This window comes from Gobio gobio (genome assembly GCF_949357685.1).
Source record: "Gobio gobio genome assembly, chromosome: 17".
In the NCBI taxonomy this organism is placed as follows: domain Eukaryota; kingdom Metazoa; phylum Chordata; class Actinopteri; order Cypriniformes; family Gobionidae; genus Gobio; species Gobio gobio.
Window position 1 is genome coordinate 5,307,398 of NC_137110.1, and position 14,333 is coordinate 5,321,730.

The 14,333-nt window shown below is 42.0% G+C and overlaps 1 protein-coding gene across 1 annotated transcript in view; it reads left to right on the forward strand.

Moving 5' to 3' along the window:
* Positions 1-485: 485 nt before the first annotated feature.
* Positions 486-14,333, forward strand: part of rims4 (regulating synaptic membrane exocytosis 4) — a 56,525-nt gene continuing 42,677 nt past the window's right edge. The window contains exon 1 of the mRNA XM_079841647.1: positions 486-1,158. Coding sequence (XP_079697773.1) covers positions 1,062-1,158 — 97 coding nt within the window. The 5' untranslated portion in view covers positions 486-1,061. The remainder of the gene's footprint in view (positions 1,159-14,333) is intronic.

The window sequence follows — 14,333 nt, forward strand, 5'->3', positions numbered from 1 at the left end:
CTTATTTTTTTTACAGAACTAGCAGATGTCAATGCTTTTTATTAACGTTATTTAATATTTAAATGTATTATTGTCCATGAAAAACATTCAGTAAATTATTTAGACCTGTAAAATTATTATTATTATTATATTTTTGTTTGTGGTGTTGGACTGTTAGACTAGCCAACTGTTGCAGTTTCTTGTGAATGCATGTGATTTACTCTTGACAGAATCAGGCAAAAACAATCACGCCATGTCAGAAATCTACCGGCTTCCAAATGTTTCAAGATTTCCACTCCACCGTGTTAGCGAAAGAGAGCAAGGCGGTCGATGTCTGTGAAGGGATGAAGGAAATTCACAGTTATTGTGCCTGTAGACTGTGGCCACACCCACATCCTGACATCCGGCCTGTGATTGGCCAGTATCCCGAATCCCAGCAACAGCTCTTGGGTGTCTCCTCCCCCTTTTTGTCTCCACAAAGAGCTCAGCGCTGAATGAAGTGAATCAGCCTCAGACTGCTAGAATAGTAAGAACCTTTTCTCCCCGTCTGTCTCTCTCTCTCTCTCCGTCTGTCTCTTCACTCCCATCTCTCCTTCTCTCTCTCTCTCTCTCTCTTCATTTGTCCTCCTCTCTCTCTCACACACACACACACACACACACGGCATTATATGCCATCCATCCATCCATCCAGTGCACAGCCCGGTGAGGGATCAGCTAGACAGAGAAAAGCAACAGATCATGTTCTCTGAAGCAGCTCTGAGACATCAGCTTCTGAGATGAGACTCCATCCATCCTAAATCTCTGTCCTGAAGACCTGGATAGAGAAGCAAACCAAAACCAGGACTTTGCAGACAGCAAAAGAAGTCTGGACGTTATATCTTCACAGGATTCTTGAACCCAAACCAGGTCCACAGGGACGTACGAGGGGGCTCTGGTGTTTGTTTTTCTCTCTTTTTCGTGGCTGGCGAAGGGGCCGGTGAAAGTTAGCCAAGACGCCGCGTGCCGTGCTCCGCGTGAAGAATGCCCAGGCGCGCCTGCCCAAGCCGGCCGACACGGCGCCGGCGCCCACGCCGGGCCTTTACATGGAGCGCTCGCAGAGTCGCATCAGCTTGTCCGCGTCCTTTGAGGCTCTGGCCATCTACTTCCCCTGCATGAACTCCTTCGATGAGGACGATGGCGGTGAGTGGATGTGTATGTGGGTTTGCTTGTTCCCAACTGTGACACCTGGAAGTTAGGGTTAGGGTTGAGATTGTGAGGTTATCGGTTTGGCTACTGGTTAAGAAAACGTGGCTTTGTGGTTCAAGATCTGAAAGGGGTTATGGGTTCAAACAAGACTTTTATGAGGGATAGTTCCAACATGATCTCATGAGAAAGTGCTGTTTATGAATTTGATTCATGGAAAAAGGCATGAAGGTCCATCCCTAAACATTGTACAAAAACACACAAATGAAATTGTATGAATTATCCACCAATTCGCCAAAATGTACAATAGTTGCACAAATGCTAATTTACTTATCCTTATGTCATTTCAAGCCTGTATGAATTATAAGAAGCTATTTTTGCAGTGCAGTGTTTCAACTGTTTCAACATTGGACCCCATTGACTTTCATTGTATGGACAAGACAAAACATTTTTAAAAATCTTTTCTGTGTGTTCAACAGAACAAATGTTGGAGCACAAAACTAGTCTTAAGTCGCACGGGTATATTTGTGGCAATAGCCAACAATTGCATGGGTCAAAATTATCGATTTTTCATTTATGCCAAAAATCATTAAGATATTACACGTTAAAAAATGCTGGGTTAAAAATAACCCAAGTTGGGTTGAAAATGGACCCAGCGATTGGGTTGTTTTAAGCAAACATTTAACCCAACCCCTGGGTTAAAACAACCCAATTGCTGGGTTAGTCCATTTTCAACCCAACTTGGGTTATTTTTGACCCAGTGTAGGTAAAGATCATGTTCCATGAAGTCAAACAAACATGTATTATTAGTAGTAATATGCATTGCTATTGTCATTTGGACAACTTTAAAGGTGATTTTCTCAATATTTCGATTTTTTTGCACCCTCAGATTTTCAAATAGTCGTATCTCGGCCAAATATTGTCCATACATTAATGGAAAGCTTATTTATTCAGCTTTCAGATGATGTATAAAAATGGCAAAAATGTACCCTTATGACTGGTTTTGTGGTCCAGGGTCACAAATAAGGCCAAACAGGGTTGAAATGACACGAGGGCAAATACATGATGGCAGAACTATTTAAGCAACACCCCAGATTACTCCGGTTTGGTGTCTTGAACCCATATATCCTGGATTATAATGGTCATCCTGAGGTTTTGTGGCTCATTAGTGCAGCGTTTGGTTTCACACAAAAATGATGCTCTTTGCCAGTCTTGTGGTGTTTGCAAGCCCCCAAACTCTTGTAAAATGTGTCCACATGCGTGGTTTGGGTGTATGGCTGTGTCAACGCGCTCACTTTGCATATGCAATAAAGAAAACGGTGTGGTTGCTTACTTGAGTGGCGTTTGAAATCCGTATCTGTAATCTGAAATGGGGGGAAAAAAATCGTTAATACATGCATATGCTTCCTTCGGGCGGCTTTCTCATCAGACAGAGGTTTTTTATTAATGAAGGCATTTAATCACAGCGCTGACGCTCAAATGCTAATATAGCTGTGATCTTCTCTAGGTACGGCTGTGGCTCTTTTCAAAGAACGTCTGATTGCAGGTTAATGTCTGTCTCAAATCCATCAGCAGACATCATGGCGTTAATTTAGCGCTCATTAGAAATATCCCGACTGCTCCGTGTGCTACTTGCTGAGTGTTTTAGGGTTGCAATCTTGCATATAATTTCCCAAGTGCTTTTAGTCTAGGCGTGCTATAAATCTCTCTCGCTGCCCCTGTGTGCTCTCTTCCTTTCTTGATCACCCTTGTTTCCTTTTATGCTGTTCACTCACCCAAAAAACCTTTTACACAGCCACCGTCTATCCGAGACGTCCACACACCCACACTTTCCCTCTCTACCCTTGGCCTGATTACAGACTACTCTGCAGGAGAGGGACTAGTATTGACAGGAAGAGATTGTGCCTAGCCGATCATCTTCTTCGTTCAACATGTGCGCAAACAAACCACACTTTCTGGTCTATAGCTCAAAGTAACATGCACTCATCTTCAATGTTCACTTTACTCTGGATATATAGTCATACATGTCATGATAATTGAGATGCATCAAAGGATATGACCGGTGCTGTCTTATATAGGCCTGTCATTTAACTAATCAGCTCAGCGCATCTCCTTTTTATGCTGATACATACTTGCATAAATCAACTTAATCAATGCAAATCACAGTAATGAATATGCTAATTACTGGAACACAAACGACACATTGCAAGTGCTTTAGTTTAACACCTACTGCTGAATGTCAGACGACTGCAAATGCACTGGTGATTTAATAACAAATGTTCTGTTTTCTTGATATTTGACTTACTATTTGGGTCTGTTTGCAACCATTTAAACCTGTCGTTTATAAAGTTTTCGACAAAAGGAGGAGAAAATGCAGAACAAATGAACTCGCCAGTGATTCCGTAATAACACCCATTACTCACTGCTCAAACCCCGGGACATTTCTGACCACAAATATAGAAGCAAAATTATCTAGTGAAAAAAAAGAGAAGGAACTACCGCATGATATTAATGCGTTTCGGACGGATCCATTCATCAGAGGAACGAGGGGAGTTAATGATGTCTTTGTCAGTCCGTGTCTGAAGGGTCCTTTGGTTGTGTTGTTTTCACATCTCAAGTTACCTGGAACTGATCTGATTCTTTAGAAATTCAAGGGTGAAATTGCAATACATGAACACGATTCATAGAGAAAGAGATAAAACTGAAGCTATTAGAGAGGCGAGTATGCAGGCTAATAAATCTTTTAAATAATGAGCCGTTAATGACTACAATTCCCTCTTTAAAAAGACAGCTGTGTTCTCATCTTTGTTCTACCATTATGTACCCAAACTAACACGTGTCCTAACCAGGCACAACACAAGGTAGACTAAAGCAATAAGCCCCATGAAGCCGTGCTTTCCAGTGACTTTAGAGCAGCTAATGCCTGCTTTCATCAATCCTCGAAGACCATTACACATCACACTGCACGACATTGATCTAATAAACACGACATGTATGTAGACCGTACGATGATGACACCTACTCTAATAAACACAACCAATTCGGGTTGTTTTCAACCCAAGGGTTGGGTAAATATAGGACAGAACACATGTTGGGTTAATTTTGTTTAACCCTGCATAGTTGATTCATTTTTACTATAATACTAGCTATTTATTTTTTAACTTTATACATGAATTACTGTTTGCGAATTAACTTAAAGCCTTAAAATACTCGACACAACCACTGGCTTGCATGATAATTCCTCATTTTCAATCATATTTTACAGTATAGCATACGTTATATAGATCGCAAGAAGCCTGTGATAAATAACTCAGCCCCTGGGTTGTTACGTCTGACCCAGGATCTGGTAACACAAAAACTACCCAAACACTGGGTTGTTACGTCTGACCCAGGATCTGAGTAACACAAAATCTACCAAAACACTGGGTTGTTATGTTTGACCCAGGATCTGGTAACACAAAAACTACCCAAACACTGGGTTGTTACGTCTGACCCAGGATCTGAGTAACACAAAAACTACCCAAACACTGGGTTGTTACGTCTGACCCAGGATCTGGGTAACACAAAAATTACCCAAACACTGGGTTGATACGTCTGACCCAGGATCTGGGTAACACAAAAACTACCCAAACACTGGGTTGTTACGTCTGACCCAGGATCTGGGTAACACAAAAATTACCCAAACACTGGGTTGATACGTCTGACCCAGGATCTGGGTAACACAAAAACTACCCAAACACTGGGTTGTTACGTCTGACCCAGGATCTGGGTAACACAAAAACTACCCAAACACTGGGTTGATACGTCTGACCCAGGATCTGGGTAACACAAAAACTACCCAAACACTGGGTTGTTACGTCTGACCCAGGATCTGAGTAACACAAAAATTACCCAAACACTGGGTTGTTACGTCTGACCCAGGATCTGAGTAACACAAAAATTACCCAAACACTGGGTTGATACGTCTGACCCAGGATCTGAGTAACACAAAAACTACCCAAACACTGGGTTGTTACGTCTGACCCAGGATCTGGGTAACACAAAAATTACCCAAACACTGGGTTGTTACGTCTGACCCAGGATCTGGGTAACACAAAAACTACCCAAACACTGGGTTGATACGTCTGACCCAGGATCTGAGTAACACAAAAACTACCCAAACACTGGGTTGATACGTCTGACCCAGGATCTGGTAACACAAAAACTACCCAAACACTGGGTTGTTACGTCTGACCCAGGATCTGGGTAACACAAAAATTACCCAAACACTGGGTTGTTACGTCTGACCCAGGATCTGGGTAACACAAAAACTACCCAAACACTGGGTTGATACGTCTGACCCAGGATCTGGTAACACAAAAACTACCCAAACACTGGGTTGTTACGTCTGACCCAGGATCTGGGTAACACAAAAATTACCCAAACACTGGGTTGTTACGTCTGACCCAGGATCTGGGTAACACAAAAACTACCCAAACACTGGGTTGATACGTCTGACCCAGGATCTGAGTAACACAAAAACTACCCAAACACTGGGTTGTTACGTCTGACCCAGGATCTGGGTAACACAAAAACTACCCAAACACTGGGTTGATACGTCTGACCCAGGATCTGAGTAACACAAAAACTACCCAAACACTGGGTTGTTACGTCTGACCCAGGATCTGGGTAACACAAAAACTACCCAAACACTGGGTTGTTACGTCTGACCCAGGATCTGGGTAACACAAAAACTACCCAAACACTGGGTTGTTACGTCTGACCCAGGATCTGAGTAACACAAAAACTACCCAAACACTGGGTTGATACGTCTGACCCAGGATCTGGGTAACACAAACACTACCCAAACACTGGGTTGTTACGTCTGACCCAGGATCTGAGTAACACAAAAACTACCCAAACACTGGGTTGATACGTCTGACCCAGGATCTGGGTAACACAAAAACTACCCAAACACTGGGTTGTTACGTCTGACCCAGGATCTGGGTAACACAAAAACTACCCAAACACTGGGTTGTTACGTCTGACCCAGGATCTGGGTAACACAAAAATTACCCAAACACTGGGTTGTTACGTCTGACCCAGGATCTGGGTAACACAAAAACTACCCAAACACTGGGTTGATACGTCTGACCCAGGATCTGAGTAACACAAAAACTACCCAAACACTGGGTTGTTACGTCTGACCCAGGATCTGAGTAACACAAAAACTACCCAAACACTGGGTTGTTACGTCTGACCCAGGATCTGGGTAACACAAAAATTACCCAAACACTGGGTTGATACGTCTGACCCAGGATCTGGGTAACACAAAAACTACCCAAACACTGGGTTGTTACGTCTGACCCAGGATCTGGGTAACACAAAAATTACCCAAACACTGGGTTGATACGTCTGACCCAGGATCTGGGTAACACAAAAACTACCCAAACACTGGGTTGTTACGTCTGACCCAGGATCTGGGTAACACAAAAACTACCCAAACACTGGGTTGATACGTCTGACCCAGGATCTGGGTAACACAAAAACTACCCAAACACTGGATTGTTACGTCTGATCCAGGATCTGAGTAACACAAAAACTACCCAAACACTGGGTTGATACGTCTGACCCAGGATCTGGGTAACACAAAAACTACCCAAACACTGGGTTGTTACGTCTGACCCAGGATCTGGGTAACACAAAAATTACCCAAACACTGGGTTGATACGTCTGACCCAGGATCTGGGTAACACAAAAACTACCCAAACACTGGGTTGTTACGTCTGACCCAGGATCTGGGTAACACAAAAACTACCCAAACACTGGGTTGATACGTCTGACCCAGGATCTGGGTAACACAAAAACTACCCAAACACTGGATTGTTACGTCTGACCCAGGATCTGAGTAACACAAAAACTACCCAAACACTGGGTTGTTACGTCTGACCCAGGATCTGAGTAACACAAAAATTACCCAAACACTGGGTTGTTACGTCTGACCCAGGATCTGAGTAACACAAAAATTACCCAAACACTGGGTTGATACGTCTGACCCAGGATCTGAGTAACACAAAAACTACCCAAACACTGGGTTGTTACGTCTGACCCAGGATCTGGGTAACACAAAAATTACCCAAACACTGGGTTGTTACGTCTGACCCAGGATCTGGGTAACACAAAAACTACCCAAACACTGGGTTGATACGTCTGACCCAGGATCTGAGTAACACAAAAACTACCCAAACACTGGGTTGATACGTCTGACCCAGGATCTGGTAACACAAAAACTACCCAAACACTGGGTTGTTACGTCTGACCCAGGATCTGGGTAACACAAAAATTACCCAAACACTGGGTTGTTACGTCTGACCCAGGATCTGGGTAACACAAAAACTACCCAAACACTGGGTTGATACGTCTGACCCAGGATCTGGTAACACAAAAACTACCCAAACACTGGGTTGTTACGTCTGACCCAGGATCTGGGTAACACAAAAATTACCCAAACACTGGGTTGTTACGTCTGACCCAGGATCTGGGTAACACAAAAACTACCCAAACACTGGGTTGATACGTCTGACCCAGGATCTGAGTAACACAAAAACTACCCAAACACTGGGTTGTTACGTCTGACCCAGGATCTGGGTAACACAAAAACTACCCAAACACTGGGTTGATACGTCTGACCCAGGATCTGAGTAACACAAAAACTACCCAAACACTGGGTTGTTACGTCTGACCCAGGATCTGGGTAACACAAAAACTACCCAAACACTGGGTTGTTACGTCTGACCCAGGATCTGGGTAACACAAAAACTACCCAAACACTGGGTTGTTACGTCTGACCCAGGATCTGAGTAACACAAAAACTACCCAAACACTGGGTTGATACGTCTGACCCAGGATCTGGGTAACACAAACACTACCCAAACACTGGGTTGTTACGTCTGACCCAGGATCTGAGTAACACAAAAACTACCCAAACACTGGGTTGATACGTCTGACCCAGGATCTGGGTAACACAAAAACTACCCAAACACTGGGTTGTTACGTCTGACCCAGGATCTGGGTAACACAAAAACTACCCAAACACTGGGTTGTTACGTCTGACCCAGGATCTGGGTAACACAAAAACTACCCAAACACTGGGTTGATACGTCTGACCCAGGATCTGAGTAACACAAAAACTACCCAAACACTGGGTTGTTACGTCTGACCCAGGATCTGGGTAACACAAAAACTACCCAAACACTGGGTTGTTACGTCTGACCCAGGATCTGGGTAACACAAAAACTACCCAAACACTGGGTTGTTACGTCTGACCCAGGATCTGAGTAACACAAAAACTACCCAAACACTGGGTTGATACGTCTGACCCAGGATCTGGGTAACACAAAAACTACCCAAACACTGGGTTGTTACGTCTGACCCAGGATCTGAGTAACACAAAAACTACCCAAACACTGGGTTGATACGTCTGACCCAGGATCTGGGTAACACAAAAACTACCCAAACACTGAAAAAATACCTGTTCTAACTAAAAGTGAAAATATGATTATGAAATGTGTTATTTTTGCTTTGCAGCGAAAAACTTTCAGTGAGTAAAAAAAAAAAAAAAACTTGCTGGAAACTTTTGTTGCATCCCATCTGGTCAGGAAATGGCATTAAACTGTACATTCATCCTGAATGAATGATCCAGAAAAACCAGCATAGGCAAAAAATGTAATAAATTAATCAATAAATGAATATTTTTAGCTGTTTTGTACTGGAAAATAAAAGATAAAAAGATGCATTTTGGGGGATTTTCAAGGTAAAATTCAAGTTATGTGTGATCAATATTTTTGATATGGGTCACCCTACAGGTTTGTGGACTTTGAAGCAGTTTTGCTTTCAGTGAGGGTAAAAAAGAAATGTTTAGCATCAAACTGCACACATCTTGAAGAAATGACCTAGAATAACCTGCATAAGCAAAAAAAAAAAAAAAAGAAAGGAAAAAAGATAATGTAACATACAAACTAATGGCTAAAAAAGACATTTTGGGTGATTTTTCATAGTGTGATCATGAAAATACTTGAGAAAAAACTGAATCTGCTACATTTATTTTGCATTGAATATTCTTGATTAGCGTCCTCTCAAACTTAAACCACTCAAAGTCAAAGTTTCTATGTGCGGTCTGCTTCCACCCTATGCTTGTTTCTTCATTCTGTGTTAAGATTTAATCTAACAGCCACACATGGGGGTTCAACACCTATATAACACACTCGCTCTGCAGCCATGTCGACAAGAAGGGCCCGAAGCCTTTGCGACGCGCATCAGACCCAACGACCGCCTGCCACCGCTTGTCTCAGCGCATTCAGACTTCATCTTTCATATCCTGTTTGCTGTTAGCGCTGTTTGATGCAATGTGTACTAAGAATCCCAAAGCACAACATGTCTCGCTCCCCCTTCCACCAGCACAGGAACAAATCTCCACCGAAGGAAAGCGAACGCTCTGAAGTCTCGAGGCTTATTAACCCTCCTACACTGACAGGTCCTGCATTGATGCTGCTGCTCAAAATAACTCACAAACAAACACACACACACACACCATCAGTGAGATGTCATATGGCGGCAGCGCACATTCTGTGTTGCATAAGAGCGTAGTGAATCAAGGACAGAGGGAAAGAGAGAAGGAGGTCAGGATGATTGATACTCGTAGCATCCGTCTCCAATGTGTGCATGTGTGTCCGTGCTTATGGGATTTAATGGTGACATTGATTATCAGCATGTCTGTGGGGTCGCTTTTAAAAAGCAGGTGAAGGATGATGGGCGACGATATTTATATTATAAAATCAGAGTCACACAAACGAGCGCACAGCCATCTTTCGAACTTCCATTATCCAATTGCTGGGTTAGTCCATTTTCAACCCAACTTGGGTTATTTTCAACCCAGCATTTCTTAGAGTGTAATTCTGAAATGTGAGCTTACACATCAATATACATAAATATATCAAATTAAATATTTTCAGCATATAATCAGATGCTTTTTCTATTTTTAAAAAGTTTTAATACTGTACACTCTAAAAAATGCTGGGTTAAAAACAACCCAAGTTGGGTTGAAAATGGACTAACCCAGCAATTGGGTTGTTTTAAGCAAACATTTAACCCAACCGCTGGGTTAAAACGACCCAATTGCTGGGTTAGTCCATTTTCAACCCAACTTGGGTTATTTTTAACCCAGCATTTTTTAGAGAGTAATTCTGAAATGTGAGCTTACACATCAATATACATACATATATCAAATTAAATATTTTCAGCATATAATCAGATGCTTTTTGTATTTTTAAAAGGTTTTAATACAATACACTTAAAAAAAATGCTGGGTTAAAAACAACCCAAGTTGGGTTAAAAATTGACTAACCCAGCAATTGGGGTTGTTTTAAAGGTGAAGGATGATGGACGACGATATTTATATTATAAAATCAGAGTCACACAAACGAGCGCACAGCCATCTTTCAAACTTCCATTATCACGGTAGCTTTGTATATTTCGAGTAATTAGCTGGGGAAGTGGATTTGCTCATTGTAAAGTTATCACGAGCATTGTAATGTGCGAAGCGGATGTCATAACAAATGTCAGTGGACAGGGAAGATGTGAAAACGAGCGGCTCATTCATAAATCAGTGTTATGACCCCGCTGTTGTGGTTCTGCTTGTTTTCCTCTTTTGTTTTGTAGGTTTGATTGGTGACTGGGTGTGACTTGAGCGCACATGAATCTCTTCATGGCACTTTATTTAAAGAGCACCTATCATGGAATTTAGAAATTTACCTTTCATGTAGTGTGTAACATAGATCTAAGTGAACAAAAACATCCTGCAAAGTTTGAAATATGACTGCACCGTATATATAGTTATTTTCTTTCAAAAGTAAGAGTCGACTCTGAGTCATTTTTAAGAATCGTTAGAAGACCGAAGCTTTTTCTCTGACTAGATGACGTCAACTTGTCAAGTTATTTGAATACGATACGCCCACTTATTGCGCTCCAAGACGCCAGTGAAAACTAGAAAACATCATGGCGACGAGACGCCAGTGAAAACTAGAAAACATCATGGCCACGAGACGCTGTGTTCTGAAGTGCGACTCAAAAGCAAACTTTTTTCATCTGCCCAAGGATGAGCATTTGAAGACATTGGGCCCTATCTTGCACCCAGCGCAATTGACTTTGTACACCGACGCATGTGTCATTCCTATTTTGCACCCGCGCAAAGCGCGCTTTTCCCTCCACAGAAGCACGTCGCTAAACTAGTGAATGAACTTGCGCTACCTGGGCGGTTCAGCGCAAAAAAGGAGGCGTGTTCCGGCGCAAACAATCCCTGGTGCTATTTTGCTGTTCCATTAAACAATTGCGCCACTGACCAGAAAAAACCTAGTCTAAAGTCAGTGGCGCGTTGCGCGTTGTTCATTATGCTATTTTAAGGGCGCATGCTTGACCATAATGTATAGCGTGCACAACGCGCATACACTTTGCTCATGTAATCTACACAGATGCAACAGTTATTTTTGCAAATCATAAATTGTTACACTAAAAAAATATTAACACATGAGATGACGGAAATCATTGTGGTGTGCCACGAAGATGTGAAAAAATAGGCATAAATCTAGCTTACAAATGATTCAGGCTAATTGTAATAATTAAGGATAAGACCTGTTTGCCCAATAGTGGCAAGACATATATGTATATAAGGACATCTGACAAATTGGTTTGTCCGTCAAGAACCAGGAAAAAAAATCGACTGAAAAACTGAAAAAACTGAAAGACTGAAAAAAAAAAAAGACTTTGAAATCACCTTTACCATAATGTACAACATTACAACTTCACTTCTCTGTCTTTCACTGCTCTTACAAGAACATCAGTCTCCTCGGCTGTGAACCGCTCCTGGCGTGCGCCTGGTAAATACGCCATAATAATAGCAATCCATAATGGAACTTGCGCACCTGCTTTTAAAGAGAATGTTGGATGACGCTCTGATTGGTTTATTCACGTTACGCCCAAACCACACCTATGAATATTGAAGCTACTTCAGACCAACCCATTTTAGATTTGCGCCGGGCGCAAGAGCCATTTATCCCGCCGGGAAAATAGCAACAGCGCCGAGACCCGCCCACAAAGTTACTTGCGCTTCGCGCTTTGACACTTGCGTTTCAGATCGTTAAAATAGGGCCCTAAGTGTCTTGAAGACAAACCATTCATCGTCGCGATTGTGTGTTTATTAGTCTTCAAATGTCTCTATTTGCATGTTTCACGATCTCAGGAAGCTTTTATTATGGACTTCTATTATGGCACATGGTTCTTCTTCATCTGTCTGTACCATAGATGGACTACATGTGCTCAGAGCGCCCTCCGGCTGCCAGTATGAACTGAAAACAACACATAAGAGACTCAATCGCTCATGATTAGGCTACATCTGCGCATTTTGAGGAAGTATTGAATAAAAAATACTCCTCTGTTTAGAAATTTGACACAGACATATGAGAATCTATCAATATGTCTCCTCATCTGCACACTTTTGAAAGCCCTGAGGGATGTTGATTTGTCGCGAGTCTTCGTGAGGAGAATAGAGGAGTTTTTTTATGAATGAGATCAGCTGAGGCTCATTTTACAATCTAACGGTACCGACGCGGTTTTCATATTCATAACTCCTGACACATATAACAAATTACTGTCACTATAAGACTTTGATGGGCGTTCCGTTTCCGAAAATATCTGCACAGACTATACCAATCACAACTGACTGGGTCATCGGACCAATCACCGCAGATTAGCGTCACGTAAAGGCGGGGTTTTGAAAAGTGAATCAATAAATGAATCATTGGAGAATCGCTGTCAAAACAGGTAAAAATAAATGCATATTATAAGAAAACTAAAGTCTTTTTTGTCATTGCATGCATGCAAAACTGTTGTTGGGGACTTCTAAAACAATATTTGGAACATTTTAAATGCCATAATAGGTGCTCTTTAAACAACGTGCAGATGATAGTAGCTGCTGGATTATGTCTAGGGATGTGATTCTTGCTTTGGATGGAAGTAGTCCCGGGTTCAGATCCCGCACGAGCCCCCATATGTCAAAGCTGGCTCAAAGATGCCACATTAAGGGGAGACGACACAGTGAAATTAAAGGAGTTGTTCACTTTAAAATGAAAATGACTCACCCTCAAGCCAACCTAGGTGTTTTTTATGACTTTCTTCTTTGTGATGGACACAATCAGAGTTATATTAATAAATATCCTGACGCTTCCAAGCTCTATAATGGCAATGGGGTCCATTGAGTTTGGAGCTCATAAAAGTGCATCCATTTAGGGCTGGGCGATAGGGTTTCATATCTGTCGATATCGGTGATTATTGATATTTTTTATGACCTATTTAAAATAAGAACCAGGAGAAAAATATTTTACATTTTTATTTTAAACATAACCTTCCTCTGATTATAATCCCCCTCAGTTATAAAGGCAGAAATGGCAACACAACCAATGTAAAACGCTCAAATAATTAAAATATAAACAAGTCTAAAATCACAATGAACACTTAACAGTTATCACTCACATTAAGGTGCAGAGCCTGTTATTTCTTTGTCACTGTTAGCGTTTAGATGTTTTGTCATAAGGCACTGATGCAGAGTAACATTACCTCTCCATAGTTTCAAAGGCTGAATCCAAAATCGCCCCCTATACCCTTAAATAGGGCACTATTATAGGGGACGGCCATTTGTAGTGTCCGAAACGATAGTGGACGTTATTGAGTGCACTCATTCTATCCCACTTTGCACCGCAATAACGAGTGTACAGCCGATGTACACACAGTAGCTCCGAATTTGCTCACTTGTTTTCACTCCTTCAAGTGAACTGTATTAGTGTATTAAAGTAGGGAATAGTGATTGAGGGTTTAGGGGGCAATTTCGGATTCAGCCAAAGTCAAGAATAGCACAACGGCGGGCCAGTCGAGTATAAACACGTCCCCAAACGAACGAGGTGCACGTCAGCGGAGTGTACGAAAGTATAAACAAGGCTGGTAAAACAAGTTTGTGGTATTATCACATGTCTTGGTCGGGACGACGGTCTTGCATATTTTGCAGACGACATTGGTCTGACTACGGTCAGACTTATAAAATCCAAAAAACTGCCATACTGGCGATCTGACTTGTTTTCCTGTTTTAT